The 14,163-nt window shown below is 34.4% G+C and overlaps 1 protein-coding gene across 2 annotated transcripts; it reads right to left on the reverse strand.

Annotated features, from left to right (window-relative positions):
* Window positions 1–3,238: 3,238 nt before the first annotated feature.
* On the reverse strand, window positions 3,239–9,253 carry LOC111367701 (inactive protein kinase SELMODRAFT_444075-like). Of its 2 annotated transcripts, XM_022988707.1 has the most exons (10): window positions 9,185–9,253; window positions 7,867–8,715; window positions 6,732–6,886; window positions 6,556–6,650; window positions 5,442–6,457; window positions 5,100–5,260; window positions 4,436–4,512; window positions 4,196–4,343; window positions 3,921–4,070; window positions 3,239–3,683 (listed from the first exon to the last, which is right to left on the reverse strand). In XM_022988707.1, exons 2-10 carry the CDS (start codon window positions 8,045–8,047, stop codon window positions 3,459–3,461), a joined length of 2,208 nt encoding a protein of 735 aa, XP_022844475.1. In that variant the 5' UTR covers window positions 8,048–8,715; window positions 9,185–9,253; the 3' UTR covers window positions 3,239–3,458. The 2 variants fall into 2 exon arrangements, with proteins under 2 accessions (XP_022844475.1, XP_022844474.1); XM_022988706.1 differs by lacking the exon at window positions 9,185–9,253 and having other exon boundaries at window positions 7,867–9,152.
* Window positions 9,254–14,163: the final 4,910 nt, after the last annotated feature.

The raw sequence follows: 14,163 nt of genomic DNA on the forward strand, positions 1-14,163 counted from the left end.
TTTCCAAGAAGTAATCGATACACTTTATATTTAACATTAAATTTTATTGTTCTCAAAAAATTAATTTTTTTCTACTTTTTAAATTCATTAACTTTATTCTAAATTATTATATTATTTTTCTTCATTAAAAATTAAAATACTTTTAATGTATTTAATTATAGAAAGTGTGGTAAATCCCTTCTTTATTTTAAATTGTTAATTTAAAGAACTTTTAGAAACATTATTTTTTGAAGGGTTTATTTGTTTTGGAAATTAAGCTCCCGTTTGATCTACATTAAATTCAATTACATTACATTCCATTTTTTTTTATTTTCATCTACACAATCTTTCATAAAATAATATTACACGTAAATCGAAAATTTTTCCTTCTTTTTTAACAATTTATTTTTCTAAAAAATATTATTTTCCTCATTTTCATTTTCAAATAATGGGGTCAAACGGTTCGTAAAATCTATCCTGTGACATTCTTTCATAAAAAGGGCAACAGACTATCGACAACATTAATCATAGGCATTGACTTTGAAGCATGGATGGCCTTTTTCCTTGTGGTAAGGTACTTTATTTATAGTTATGATTTTACGTATTGACAATTCTTCAATATCTTATTCATTCGCAACAAAATATTTTCTCTATGCATCGGTAAAAATAAAAAAATAAAAACGCTTTTGAAGGTTTAAAATAGAGAGTATCATATGTTTAAAGAACATTTGAAAATGCTCTTATAACAAGAAATATTTCTTCTCTTTTGGAATTTGACTAGAAATAAATGAATTAGCAAATGAGTTACATCTAGACATCATCTCTTTGGAAGTAAGGCTTATGCACATTTTCTCATATTACATTACACCATACATTATACATTAATATTTTCTCATTTCTATTAAGAAGAGATAATGTGATAAGATATTAAAAATGTGTTGATTCAATAAAATAAAATAAAAAGGAAGAGATAATTGCAGCAGAAGTCTCAAATCTATTAAAGACTAACAAACTTTTTTCTAATCTTTCATTTGTTGTAGTCCTCACCCCAAATCTTTTTAAAATGTTGCATTTGATGCCCCTTTTGGATGGAATCCATCCAATTTACCTTTAATTGACCTAAAAAGTGATTTTGACCATATTTTAACTATTTCTATAAGGACAAAATGGTAAAGTTGATATATTTCCATATAAATATAATAAAAAATAGAAAAAGGAAAGGAAAGGAAAAAAGGCCAAATGAGAAAAGTCAAACCAGATTCATCGCCAATCAATAGCCAGTTGCCAAAAATACCGCACACCGGTGATATCACACCCATAACACACACTAATAAACAACTAAGCCAACCATTTTGGAGGAAGAAAATTATCAAAAATAGCCTTGATTTTCAATCCCTTCACAAATCAAGAACACCGCTTCCGACGACATCCGTTACCGTTGACCACCACCATTCATCTCACCCCATCTAGGCATACAATCTGATGGTACAACGTCACCAAAATAGGCCCATAATATTACTGCAATTTCTAGAAAAACGTACCAAGTTTGCAAAATCCCCACAAGCAGTCGTGCCTCCTCCAATTGATAGGTCTCTCACTATTTTTCCATCCAATTGCGAGCAGTCAAATGCTCGGTACTTTATACGACCTTGGGTATACAATCAATTGAACCAATTTAGCTTTTAATTATTGTGTTCATTACTGTATGGTGAAGAAAAGCAAGACATTCTGAGTTTGTGAGTCGTGATGAATCCATGAACTATCCAAAACTCGATGTTTAGCACTGTCATTATTGATGTCACCAACAATGGCTGCTTTCACTCTTCTCTTCCTTCTTGAAATGAACCCCACAAGCATTGCAAAGTGACTGCCAAATTCTTAGCTATTATATTTATCTGAAAATATATCAAGTCTACCATTTTGTCTTTATGGAAATAGTTAAAATATGGTCAAAATTACTTTTTTAGGTCAACTAACGATAAATTTGACTGATTCCATCCAAAATGGCATCAGATACAGCGTTTTGAAAGATTTGAGGTGACGGCTGCAACAAATAAAAAGTTAAAAGAGATTCTGCTAATGTTAAAATGTTTGAACTTCTGTTGCAATTATCCCTAAATAATAATAAAATCATGACAATCGATGTCAACTCAACTAGATATTGAAATTCTATATTTTGTCCGGTCTCTTTATCTTGGTGATATCTAATCATGCTAAGCTGGGGTTTTACAGATAGGGTATATTTATATCCTATGCACACAGTCTTCATGTCACTCGGTGGTTACGATCAATGTCAAAGCCCATAAAATAACACACGTCCAAGAATACCCACAGGCCATTATTACGTGTATACATTTTTATGGTGATAAATGTGAATAAGATCGTCTCATTCCACAACGAATATATTCCATTCCTTAATTATGAAGATAATGTTATTAAAAGCTACCCAACAAAGATCAAATAATTTATTATTTGAATAATGGTACAAATACAGAATTTTTTGATAGAAAAATTTTACAGACGCGACATCATTAGAAGATGGGAAAAAAAGAAAAAAAATAGTCCAATCATATTTTGCCACATCACAATATCGGTACAAATTCTGTTAAAATTTTCCTGTGCTCATGACTTTATTATTTCCCTAGTGATGCTTCTAAGTAATTCTAGTCCCTAGAATGGAAGGTGGGGCTAAGTCTCTCGTTCCCAGTTCAATGTGAGAATTAGTAGATTGAGCAAAATGATTATAGAGAGAATTAAGCTACTTGTACAGAAATATTTTGACAGATACTGAGATAGTATGCACATCAACCTTTAATTTGAATTTATGAGGTTCAAATCAAGGGATAAAATGTATGCCACCTCAACATATGTTAAAAAAATTGTACAAGCAGCAGGGTTGTTTCAAAGAAGCCGGGGTCATTATACATACATCTTACCAAAACATCAATGAGATTTGGAGGGACACATCATTAGACGCTTCTCAACATTTCTTGCATGAGTTATTGATTATCCGCTGACCTAACCTCACATGGGATGTCATAAAATCCATTACTAATATTAGAGGACATATGCCGAAATACGTTGAGAGCGATGTTTCTAATGAGGTGACTACGTTACGTCGGGCTTGACCATGCCCACCACCACAATTGCTCCCGTCTTGGGGTGCGGTTGGGTTCTTTGTAAATTGACGACGAATGATCAAGACTTGTGGCGTGACGAGCTTAACCCACCTGTTAGATGTGACAGGCTGAATGAGAGATTAAAACAACATTGCTAAGATTGCCCCTATCCATCAAACCAATAATATGAATACTAGTCATTGGGTATCAACCCCATTTCTGGTTGAATTACAGAATTTGAAGCAGCTAATACTATACAAGATACAAAATCTTAATGGCATTGGACAAAATGACCAGCACGCATACGACAACGGAAAATTGTGCATAAAGTTCATGTGCCAAGCCATTTACACATCGTCTTTACACGAAGTCCTGGCTTTCTCTTTCCGAGAAGTTTGGTCTAGTTCTGAGTGATAACTTAGTATTAAATCCTTCCAATGCCTCTATTAACATTGGACCACTATGTCGTTCGTGTTGCAGCTGGTAATCTGAACAGATCCTGCCACTCCGACTTCCCACGTCATACCCAGGTGTGGTCGTTCGACTTGAATCCCTAATGATGTCACCCTCAAGTATTCGAAGCACCTGGAGTGAAAACGAGAACAATTTTTTATTCCCAGAATATAGAAACGAACACAGTGCAACCTAAGTACCATCCCCCGGAATTAGGACACGTTCTCGTTATTATTTTTGAAACACAATAGGAATGAATATCCTTATTAATTTCTAGCATTAATGATTTTACAGCATTTGATATTATGTTACTTGATTTTTCTCAATCTTGATGATTTTCAGTGCATCAGTGAACTATATTTTTCTTACCCGAGACATGCGAGGCCTTGTCTGAGGATCCCCGCGTATACACAAAGACGCAGCATGTAACATGCAGTAGACCTCGCGCTCCGAATAACAGTTCCCGAGCTGTGGATCGACCAGCTCACGTATGGCGTATGCATCCAATAAAGGGCGTGCCTGTAACGTATCAAAAAATCACAAGTCAGACAGATTGAGCCCCTAGGCCAGACCATTTATAACCTCCTCTGGAGATTGTCAGGGTTAGCTTGAGCAAATTATGGCACTCGGTCGATGAGTTATACCCATTCGGTGAGACACTGCTGGCCCTTAGGCCTGCTAAGATCCACTGCTTTACGTCCAGTAACAAGTTCGACCAGTACCACACCAAAGGAGTAAACGTCTGCTTTTTCTGTGATCTGTCCGCTTTGAGCATATTCAGGAGCCAAGTACCTAAATGAAGCGTAATAGTTTAATTGAACTTGACAATTTTATTGTAGAGATCATAGTCTAGAACTGAGAAAACCAAGTAATAGAAGAATTACCCAAATGTTCCGATTACTCTTGTTTCAACTCCTGTTTCTCCATCAGGTTGCCATCTTGCTAAACCAAAGTCTCCCACCTTACAGAAAATGAATCGAGTGAGATTTATATTATCTTTCTATCGAGTGGAGAACCTTTGTAGCAGGAAGAGCTGAAAAGAATGGTGACCGAACCAACGTTGAGAAAGTAAAACAATTTAATTCACAGTATCAAACTATTGGACTATGTCAAGTAGATACACGTGCGGACACAATATAACTGTATAACCCCTTTGATTGCAAGAGAAAATCACCATTTATTCACACCTAATAATTAACAGAAAATAAACGGTTACTGTTTTGCCTACATCTACTAACTACAGAGAAGTATGGATAAAACATGAACAAATATAACATACATATCATATGATCATGTGTGCACATTTATATGTACAGGCAGATGCATATGAACAACCAGAGAAAGCAGTAACTCAAATAGATCAAATAGTGTCTAAATACGTCATATTTTCTACTTCAACAGTTTTGACTTTTCCAGGTAACAAACTTCTGAAAGATCAATGAGAAACCAAGAAAGCCCACTCTCAGAGACCTCAAAACGGTAAGCTACATCCACTGCGTGCTTCATAATATTTTCAACTGGAATGGCAATTTAAGAGATTTGCTGTACCAGGGGTTCAAAGTCATGGGTAATGAGGATGTTATTCGGCCGCATGTCTCGATGGACAATGCAACCTACTCTGCATTCCTCATGAAGATATCGTAGACCTCGTGCAGCTCCAAGTGCAATTTTTTGACGCGCAGACCACGCGAGTGGATCTTGATAACGTCCTGGAAATACCAGAACCATCAGTAAATAATGAAAACTAATCTTATACCAGGATAAATGAAATCAATCGAGCTCTGATGGTAAGCGAACACAAATGAAGTACCCATGATGGATAGATTCATAATATGCTCTACCTAATAGGTGTAGGTTCTCTAGAGTGTTTATGAAATGAGAAAAACAAACCATAAAGATGAGAATCCAGAGATCCGTTGCAAATATATTCATAAACCAGTAATCTTCTGCCATCTTCAATGCAGAAACCAATCAACATAACGACATTTCGGTGCTGAGCACAGCTGAGAACTTCAACCTCCGAGCAAAATTCTTGATCTCCTTGAGAACTGGCCAATTTGTGTTGCTTGACAGCAATGGCCTGACCATCTGGAAGGACTCCTCTATGGACAGAACCAAATCCACCTTCAGCTAAAAAGTTAGCTTGTGAAAACCCTCCAGTGGCAAGCTCCAGCTCGGCATATGTGAACCACCTTGGAGGCTTTCCGAATACCGGAGCCTTATGTTGACAAATCGAACACAAGGGAGGTGGTCCAGGTGGTGCTGTTCTAGAGAGCAAAATTGCCTCTCTCAAATTACCACTGAAATCCATATTAGACCTATAGCTTGGGGATGCAAACCCAGTTTCATCATCAAGTTTAGAAAGCTTTTCTAGCAAGGCCTTTGTTACAGAATTTTGAGTTCGATTGTTGCATCGTTCAGAGCTTTCTCCTAGCAAGGATTGAATGTGTGAACTGGTAAATTCTGCTACCCATGGTTGAAACCTTAAAAAACTCGAAGTGGAGGATAAGTTTTCACTCTCAGTGTCTGAACTGGACTTGTCAAGTTCTTGCTCTTTTTTCAAAGCTGATAATTCCTCTTTCTTTAGACTATCCTTCATTTCAGAAACGAAGAATGGCGATATTCCGGGATCAGAGCTTGAAACTGATGAAATTCCACCTTCAGTCACGGTGAATGTCTCGGGACTACTTGATGGTGTAACTAGTGGACCTTGAGTAGAATTCAAAGAAAAATTCTTATTATCTTGAATTTTGGATTTTTGATCTTTACCGGAGTCCATCGCTTCTTTTCCCTTTCTAGGTGATCCAACTAAATTTAGACGAAGAACCTTGGGTTGGGAACGCTTCATGACAACAACATTGCATTGAAGTTCTTCCATGCAACGCTTTTCCTCATGCTTGAGCTGTCTGCAAAATTTGAAGCAAAAAGCTGCATAAATACAGAGAAATTTTGAATAGATTCCGATAATACTTTAAAATGGCCTCAACAGAAGTGTAGATATTACTTGTCCAAAACAACCCAATTGGCTCGAGTTCTCGTTGCCTCTGCAGCCACTGCTCCACATGGAGACCCCGAAACAATTTTTATCTTCACGTTAATCTGAAAATTGCATAAACACAGATCAGCTGTATGGCACCATGCATAGCCCTATACAACAGAAACAAAACTACTGATATCTACTTTATTAGGATCATAAACATCATGGAGTTGAAGGATCATCTGGGAGCAAGTATCTGTTATATCATATTTCTGCTCTGCCTTCGTCCCATTCTGCGACTTTTTGTTGCCACTAGCACAGTCTCCAGTAAATCTTGGGAAGCCCCATAATTTTCTACCTGATTTAAGCACACCAGCTGTTAGTATGTTTATTAGTAAGTTGTATTGATGCTAATATTGACTTGAAATAAAAACAAAATAAATGTCAAAGAAATTAAAAAAAAAAATTTGTTTCATCTAACGGCTCATGCAATAAGCACTTTTTGCATGTAGAAATGGCATAATTCTGACGCATGATTACAACCATACTGGGATAGATGATAGTAGATTAGAGGAAATCAAATTGTCAATTCAGTTCAGCAGCAATAACCAAATTTCAATTATGGAGCTGCAGGATGGATATACTAGCTAGAACCCGCTAGTTGTACAATCAACCGAGAAAAGTGGTAATTCGCAGTAGCTGATTAGTAAAATTTAGTGGAAAGGAAAAGGCCATAATGTGTAGGCTTAGGAAAAAATCGAACTACAACCTTGAAGATTTGCTATCAAATGACCTGTCCACATCCGATACACCCAGGGACACAAGCTCATTTCCCAACTAAGTAAATATATTAATTGAGTATAGACCTAGTTATGGATAGAATATGCAGCTACAATAACGTGGATTCCAATGGAAATCCCGAAAATCTCAAACAATAATTATTCACAATCCGAGCAATAGAACATTATAATGACCCAAGATTCTCATTCCTCTTCAGTAAAGAGGAAAAGGACAACTTCTGTGATTATTATCCCCCATAAAGTTACATACACAAGGATTGATTCTGCACTCAGTGCAACGTCAAAATAGCCCAAGATTTCCAAAAGACCATGAACTTCCAAATGATAGAACTATTGTTAAGTAATGATGCCTATAGAAGCCCTGCCCCATTTTACTGGCACTCTTTGTGCCGGAATCAAATCGCCCACCATGGACACTTGTTCTCATTTCATTGTCTCACAGCTTACCCAAAAAATAAAAAAAATAATAACAATAAGAGGGGAATTTAAAGCCATAAAAGGGAAAGGGAAAAGCCCAGGTAAGAATCTAAAAGATTACCAGAACCGTGTGAAGAAACAACCACAAGAAGACTAATGCAGTCCCCAGGTTGAACAACATGAGTCAAAGCCCAAACAAGAGCAGTCTTGGGAATCTCCCTTGATGCCTTAACAGCCACCACAACTTTCTCAGCCACATCAGAACGCTTCTCCTTTTCCTCTTGCTTCAAATCTCTACTCATTATAGCAAAAGCAAAATTTTCCCCTTTCGAAAACTTCAAAAGAAAAACATTATTTCTTTAAAAAACACCCAACTCTGAAACAAATAAAGTGCATATGATTGAACCAACAGCAAGAAAACATTAAATGCATCATTGTGCCATCACTATCCCATCCACATGAGTTGTACTCTTGTTCAAATACAGCCCGCATGCTCACTGTTCAACCAACCATGACAAGACCTTAACCGAGAATCAATTTTTCCAAGAGACCAAGATTTTTGTTGCTGTAGTCCAAGTCAAAACGCTGAAATCAACAAGTACTGGGATTTAACCAGAGATAGCTATGCATGCAGATACCAGAAATTGACCACAATGAAGCCCCTTAAAATGGATCTGCAGAGACTTCTTTTCACTCACAATGATGCACTGTTGGGCATATGATCTCTGTACAACACAAACGACAGAATTTTTTCTTCCCTTTAATGGATCTGCTTTAACATATGGGTGAATTTTTGTTAAAACGCCACAAGCGAAATGAGCTGTTCTTCAGATCCAAACTTGTACCCACTTCTTCCCTCTTCTCTCGAACATCTAAAAATGGTATGCTAGGAAATTAAAATACTCCGAAACAAATACTGGTACTTTTGCTTTTGGCGAGTTGATTTTCAGTGCTCAACCACAGATTAATCCTTCAAAAACCCACAAACCCAATCAACATTCAAGAGGTACATGTCAATTATTATGCACCCTCACAGTGTGTGCGTGTGGGAAAGGAAAATATGAAGAGAAGATTTGGAAGGGCAAAATGGTAGAGTCCAGTGTCTTTACATTTCTGTCATTTTATCTTTTTCATTGCTCTTCTTTCACATCACAACAGCTAAACACCAATAACCCAACAAAAACCCACCCCAGAGAGAAGAAAATGGTAACACTACAGAAGATTCAATACGGGTATCATCAGTGTGTGAAAATGCGTGAGAGCGAAATGCAATGAGCTTTCAAGTTCAACAACCCCAACAACTCAATCCAAACTGATGTAATTCAATTATAGGTACATCAACCAACTGTGTGTGAGTGTGTGTTAATGACACTTAAATTTGTAACAGTGACATGTAATGTTTATAGGAAAAACACTACTTATATACGAATTTCACTCACAAATCTGTGCAGCAGGTCGAAAAATGAATTTACTGTCTTTCAGTCGCCGTCGAGCTTTTTTCCTTCTCGTTAATGCCCTTGCTTCTGAATATAACTACAGTTTTACCCTTGTGTAATTATCTTATCTTTTCTTAAACATGCTGCATGTAGATTATTTTTTATATCATATAACCTCGTACTTTCATGTGGCATCTATTTTAGCCTTTGATTTTTCCGATGCTCCTTCACATTACTAGCCAGATTTTGACACGTAATAGGGAATATCATCCTTTAACATAAACGACAGTGTACATTTACAATAACTCTATCTTATTAGCACTAGCAATATCTTTTTAAATCAAAAGAGATTATGATAAGGGAGATACTGTGTGTACAGAACAAAATTTCACAAAAATTGTACAAATAATTCATAGAAGGAGTGGGTGAATTTTTTGACAATTTTTTATCACAACCGCAACGTGAGGGCCACTACATATGAGATTCTGACGGCATTCCGTGAGAATTTATTTTGTACAAATGGATTTTTCCTTTTGATAAATATGTGTTTGTGTTTCTCCTAATTGGAAAATATTTTATATTCAACTATTTAATTGGTTATTATTTGAAATGCTGTCTTAGAGGAAATTAAATAATATAAATTATAAAACAATTTATTTTTCTTTTTATCAAAAGTGTTCAGCCACTGTTTGATATCCGTTTTTCCCAAAATTCATTTTTCTTTCTTTTCTTTTCAATCACACATTTTTTAATAAAATAATATTACACGCAAAATTAAAACTTTTTCTTATTTCTTAACCACACATTTTTTTCTCAATACAAAAGTAAAATAAAAACAAAAATAATAAATTAAATTCAAAATATAAAAAATAAAAATCAATAACGTGGACTCAAATATTTTTAACTGTGTTCATTAATTTATTTATTTATAGTTTTTTTATGTAAAGTTTGAATTATTTTTATTTTTATTTTTCAAGAAATTTTTATAATTTTATTTTTTTTCGAAATTTTTAGTTTTTTAAATTTAAAATTGTCATTTTTAAAAATTTATTTAAACTCTTACTTTTCATGGGTGTTTTTAAAATTTTCTTTCAAAATATTCAAAACATAAAAAAATGCGTTTTGAGTTTTCTGTTATAAATTTAATCTTTTTTTTAAAATGTATTTTCAAAAATATCATATCAAACATGTTTTCAACATTTTGCAAAACTGAAAACAACAAACCAAACGCGTCCTAATGTTTTGATTAGTGTAATTTAATCCACGACACATGAAGAATTGGATGTAATCCAAACTCTTATTTGTTGATGATTTTACTTTTGTTTGATGTGAAATTTATCTTTTAATAGACAACTTGAAATTTGTGTGTTTAATCAGATTTAATTGCTCCTTTAAACTTAATAGGCTACAATATTAAAAATTGAGCATACATCTTAAAAGCTCATTCTTGTCAATAGTATAGATTATTATATATTGATTAGTTACTCTAGCGTAATTCTACGTGGAATTTACCCTTCATGCAACAAGGATCATGTTATAAATGAAATTATTTGTTCATTTTGGTTATTTATACTGAAAATGTAGTACAATATTCTATATAATAAATAAATAAATAAAAACAGAAGTAAAAGAAGTATGAATGAAATAAAGAGGTTTTTGAATGAAATAAAGAGGTTTTTCTCTTTGAGCGAAGATTAGAGACGTGAAAAGAGAGAAATTTTGAGTTCTTAAGTTATTGTTCGAGCTCTCTTTTAATGAGTTTTTGAGAAGAATGTATTTTGAAGTAATGATTATGTGGATTCGTATGGTTAAAAAAGAAGAAATTATTTATTTATTTATTTGTAATATTATTTTATTAAAGAGTGTATGGTTAAAATGAAGAAAGAAAAAAATACATTAAAATAAAATGAAGCTCAAATAGGAGCTAAATTTCAGCACGTTAATAAAGTCCATATTGGGCTCTAAAGAATGTCTCCCAAGTTCATTTTTAGTTTGTATTTAGCACAATGTTTTTCGGTACTCGATTTTTCAAAGGCATGGCAGGAGCCGGGTCGGGGAGGAAATTAAAAGATATTCATTGATAGCTCATCTTAATTATTTATTTATTTTTAATTATGACTCAAGTTGAAATGGAAAAACTTTTTGTAGGTACGAGAAATTCCTTGTTCCCTATCCTCTTTTCGCCCTTGCCTCGCTTACCATCCGGCTTTCGAGGTAGGTTGGTGGTGGAAGAAAATTTTGTTATCCATATCTCATCATGCTAGCGACAAGGACGAGATTAATTTAACATTTTATTCTACACTTTGATATGTTGTTCCTTCTTTTTTTCTCATATATGTGACAAAATTATGGTTAATTTTTGTCATTTTTATAAGTAGTTTTGAATAAGGAATTTGTCCCTTTAGTATTGAGAGCCCCCACCAAGACAACTTTTGCATTAATAATCTCTTATGGTTAATTTTTGTCATTTTTATAAGTAGTTTTGAATAAGGAATTTGTCCCTTTAGTATTGAGAGCCCCCACCAAGACAACTTTTGCATTAATAATCTCTTTTGTTTTAATGAATCAGAAAGGATAACTCCCAGTGTTTGTAATCATGACTTTCGGAAATGTTCTTAAAAGTTTTATGAAATTTAAGTGAAAAAAGACAATCATTTTGAAATAAAGACAACTCCAACTTCTAAAGCAATAGCAGTTTATTTTATTTTTTTTCAAATTTTGGAGGGAGTTTGAAACAAATGTTCGCTTCACATCACATGTGAACATTCAGTTCTATGTATATATGTCACCTTTAATTACTTTTGTAGGTAAGTAGATTATTAGGGTTAAAATTGCTTTATATCGTTGCAATTAGAATATCATTTTATTGTTGTAATTAGAAATACATAAAATAAATTATTTAGTCATTCTTGATAATTGAAATATCGTAGTTCGACCCAATCAACACCTAGAGGGGGGTGAATATGTGTTTAGGCAGAATTTTTTTTTTCAATCAATTAATAATTGCAACACGTCACAAAAATTAATTTGTTTAGATCAGTTCGCATGCTTTACTATCCTAAATTTGAATACCGGTCATAAATTAATTGCAGAAAGATAAATAACACAATTGTTTGATGACGGAGAAACTCCAATGTAGGTAAAACTCCGGGTCCAAACTAGTAGGAATCCACTATAAACGTAAATGAAACTTACAATTAGCCAGACTCAACCTACACTGGTTTTTCTGACATCTTGACCATAGTTTCCTCAAGACCTTCCTGGAATGCGTGATCCTGCACCAACTCCCGGCACCTAGCCCTCCTAGATTGCGTGCTACACCAATTCCCGAGTCTTGATTTTGTCTATCTCCTGTGGATTCAAGGAACCGCATGTTCTCTAATGATCAGGACTTCGATCTCCTTCCTCGATCTCCAAAAATCAACAAAGGCACTAGAAGATTGTGTTGTGGTGTTTGGTGAATGTTGATTTGATATTTTTCATGTAATTGATCGAATCAAATATGGGGTTGAATAAGAAAGTTAAAGTGTAGGAGAGTTTTCTTCAATTTCAATATCTTGAGAGCACATCACAAAATCGGCGCAATTTTTCTCATGTATGTGTATTTTGATATTTCTGGTCGGGTTAAAATGTCAAAAAAAGGAAAATATGATTTTATGGGTAACACTGTCGCTCGAGCGAAAAGCGAGCGACGCTGTTTTGCTCAAGCAAAGTGGGGGCGAGAAGCGAGCGACGATCATTCTATTTTTATCGCTCGAGCGACCACTTGGCAAGCAACTAGCGAAACTTCGACGACATATCTTGCCTTACTTCATAACTCAAACCCTAGCACATTTTGCCAAAATTGTAACCGAGTCCCTCATCTTTTACACACGTACACAATAACCCCTAACCTTTAATAATTAACAAATTTACCCTAAACTTTTGAGCATTTACAATTTTACCCTTTTGTTCACGGAATAGCCAACACAAAATCTAACAATAATAATTAAGGAAAACCATGTATTTCAGTATTATTGTTAAGAGCTTGTTTGGTGCAACTTAAAGTCAATTAAAATTAATTTTTTGACCGTTATTTCACTATTCCAGTCGTCATTTTTGAATTCTTCTCTCACAAATAGGACTCACGTTATCTCTAACGGTCAAAAAATCAAATATCAAAATTTCTACCAAACAAGCACTAAGTTAGGGTCAAGTTGGTAATTTAGGATCAAAATCAATATTTTATATCTTTTTAAATAAAAAATAATAATATATATTAAATTATTTTATTTTTCTACTTGAAATAATATAGATGATTTTATTATGATGTTCCTTTTTATATGTCTATAGTTCTATGTTGTTCTTTTTGATAATATCAATTGGTTAGCAGTCAAATCCAAAGCATCCAAAAGTAGTGATGGTAGCAGGACGGGGTACCTCGTACCGCCCAAAGGCGGGGTAACAGCTTGCCCCGTTAGTTGTCCCATTTATTTTTTTACTTTTTATTATTTTTCTTTTTCTTTTCATGAGGTGAGTTCGAGGCCGGGCATCCACATCCCGTCCTGCCAACCCGTCGAAGCGGAGCAAGGATTTTTGCCATCACTATTCAAAAGTTGTCTTTAAACATTTTTCCTTTGCATATTAGCAAGTAAATGCTGTGCAACATTTTTAAAGTTGTATCTTAAAATAAGTCAACGTGGAAGAGTAATTCATTGCATATCTATCGAGTTTGACATGAAGTAATTGAATTTGCCTGACCAACGAAGTGAGAGTCTATCCATGTATCTCCTTCTCGAATCACATCACTACGATTAGTCTAAGCAAACAAGTATTGTTTTTCTTTTCAATTCAATGATAATTTTGATTAGATCCTTTTTACTATCAACATTAGTTTGGTTGTCACCGTTCCTTGTTAACGTCGGGATATACATGAAAATGGCCCAAATAGTATATAACCTTTTCCAAAATGACCTTTGACTTTTTTAGAAATTTGAAACTAC

The sequence above is a fragment of the Olea europaea genome, chromosome 18, assembly GCF_002742605.1.
Source record: "Olea europaea var. sylvestris chromosome 18, O_europaea_v1, whole genome shotgun sequence".
Taxonomy (NCBI): Eukaryota; Viridiplantae; Streptophyta; class Magnoliopsida; order Lamiales; family Oleaceae; genus Olea; species Olea europaea.

Coding starts and splice junctions, on each gene's coding strand:
- LOC111367701 (XM_022988707.1), bottom strand. CDS start 8,047: ATGAGTAGAGATTTGAAGCAAGAGGAAAAGGAGAAGCGTTCTGATGTG. Junction 6,651..6,731: donor ATGTTTATGATCCTAATAAA/GTAGATATCAGT, acceptor TGCAATTTTCAG/ATTAACGTGAAGATAAAAAT. Junction 4,513..5,099: donor CCCATGACTTTGAACCCCTG/GTACAGCAAATC, acceptor ATTTTCTGTAAG/GTGGGAGACTTTGGTTTAGC.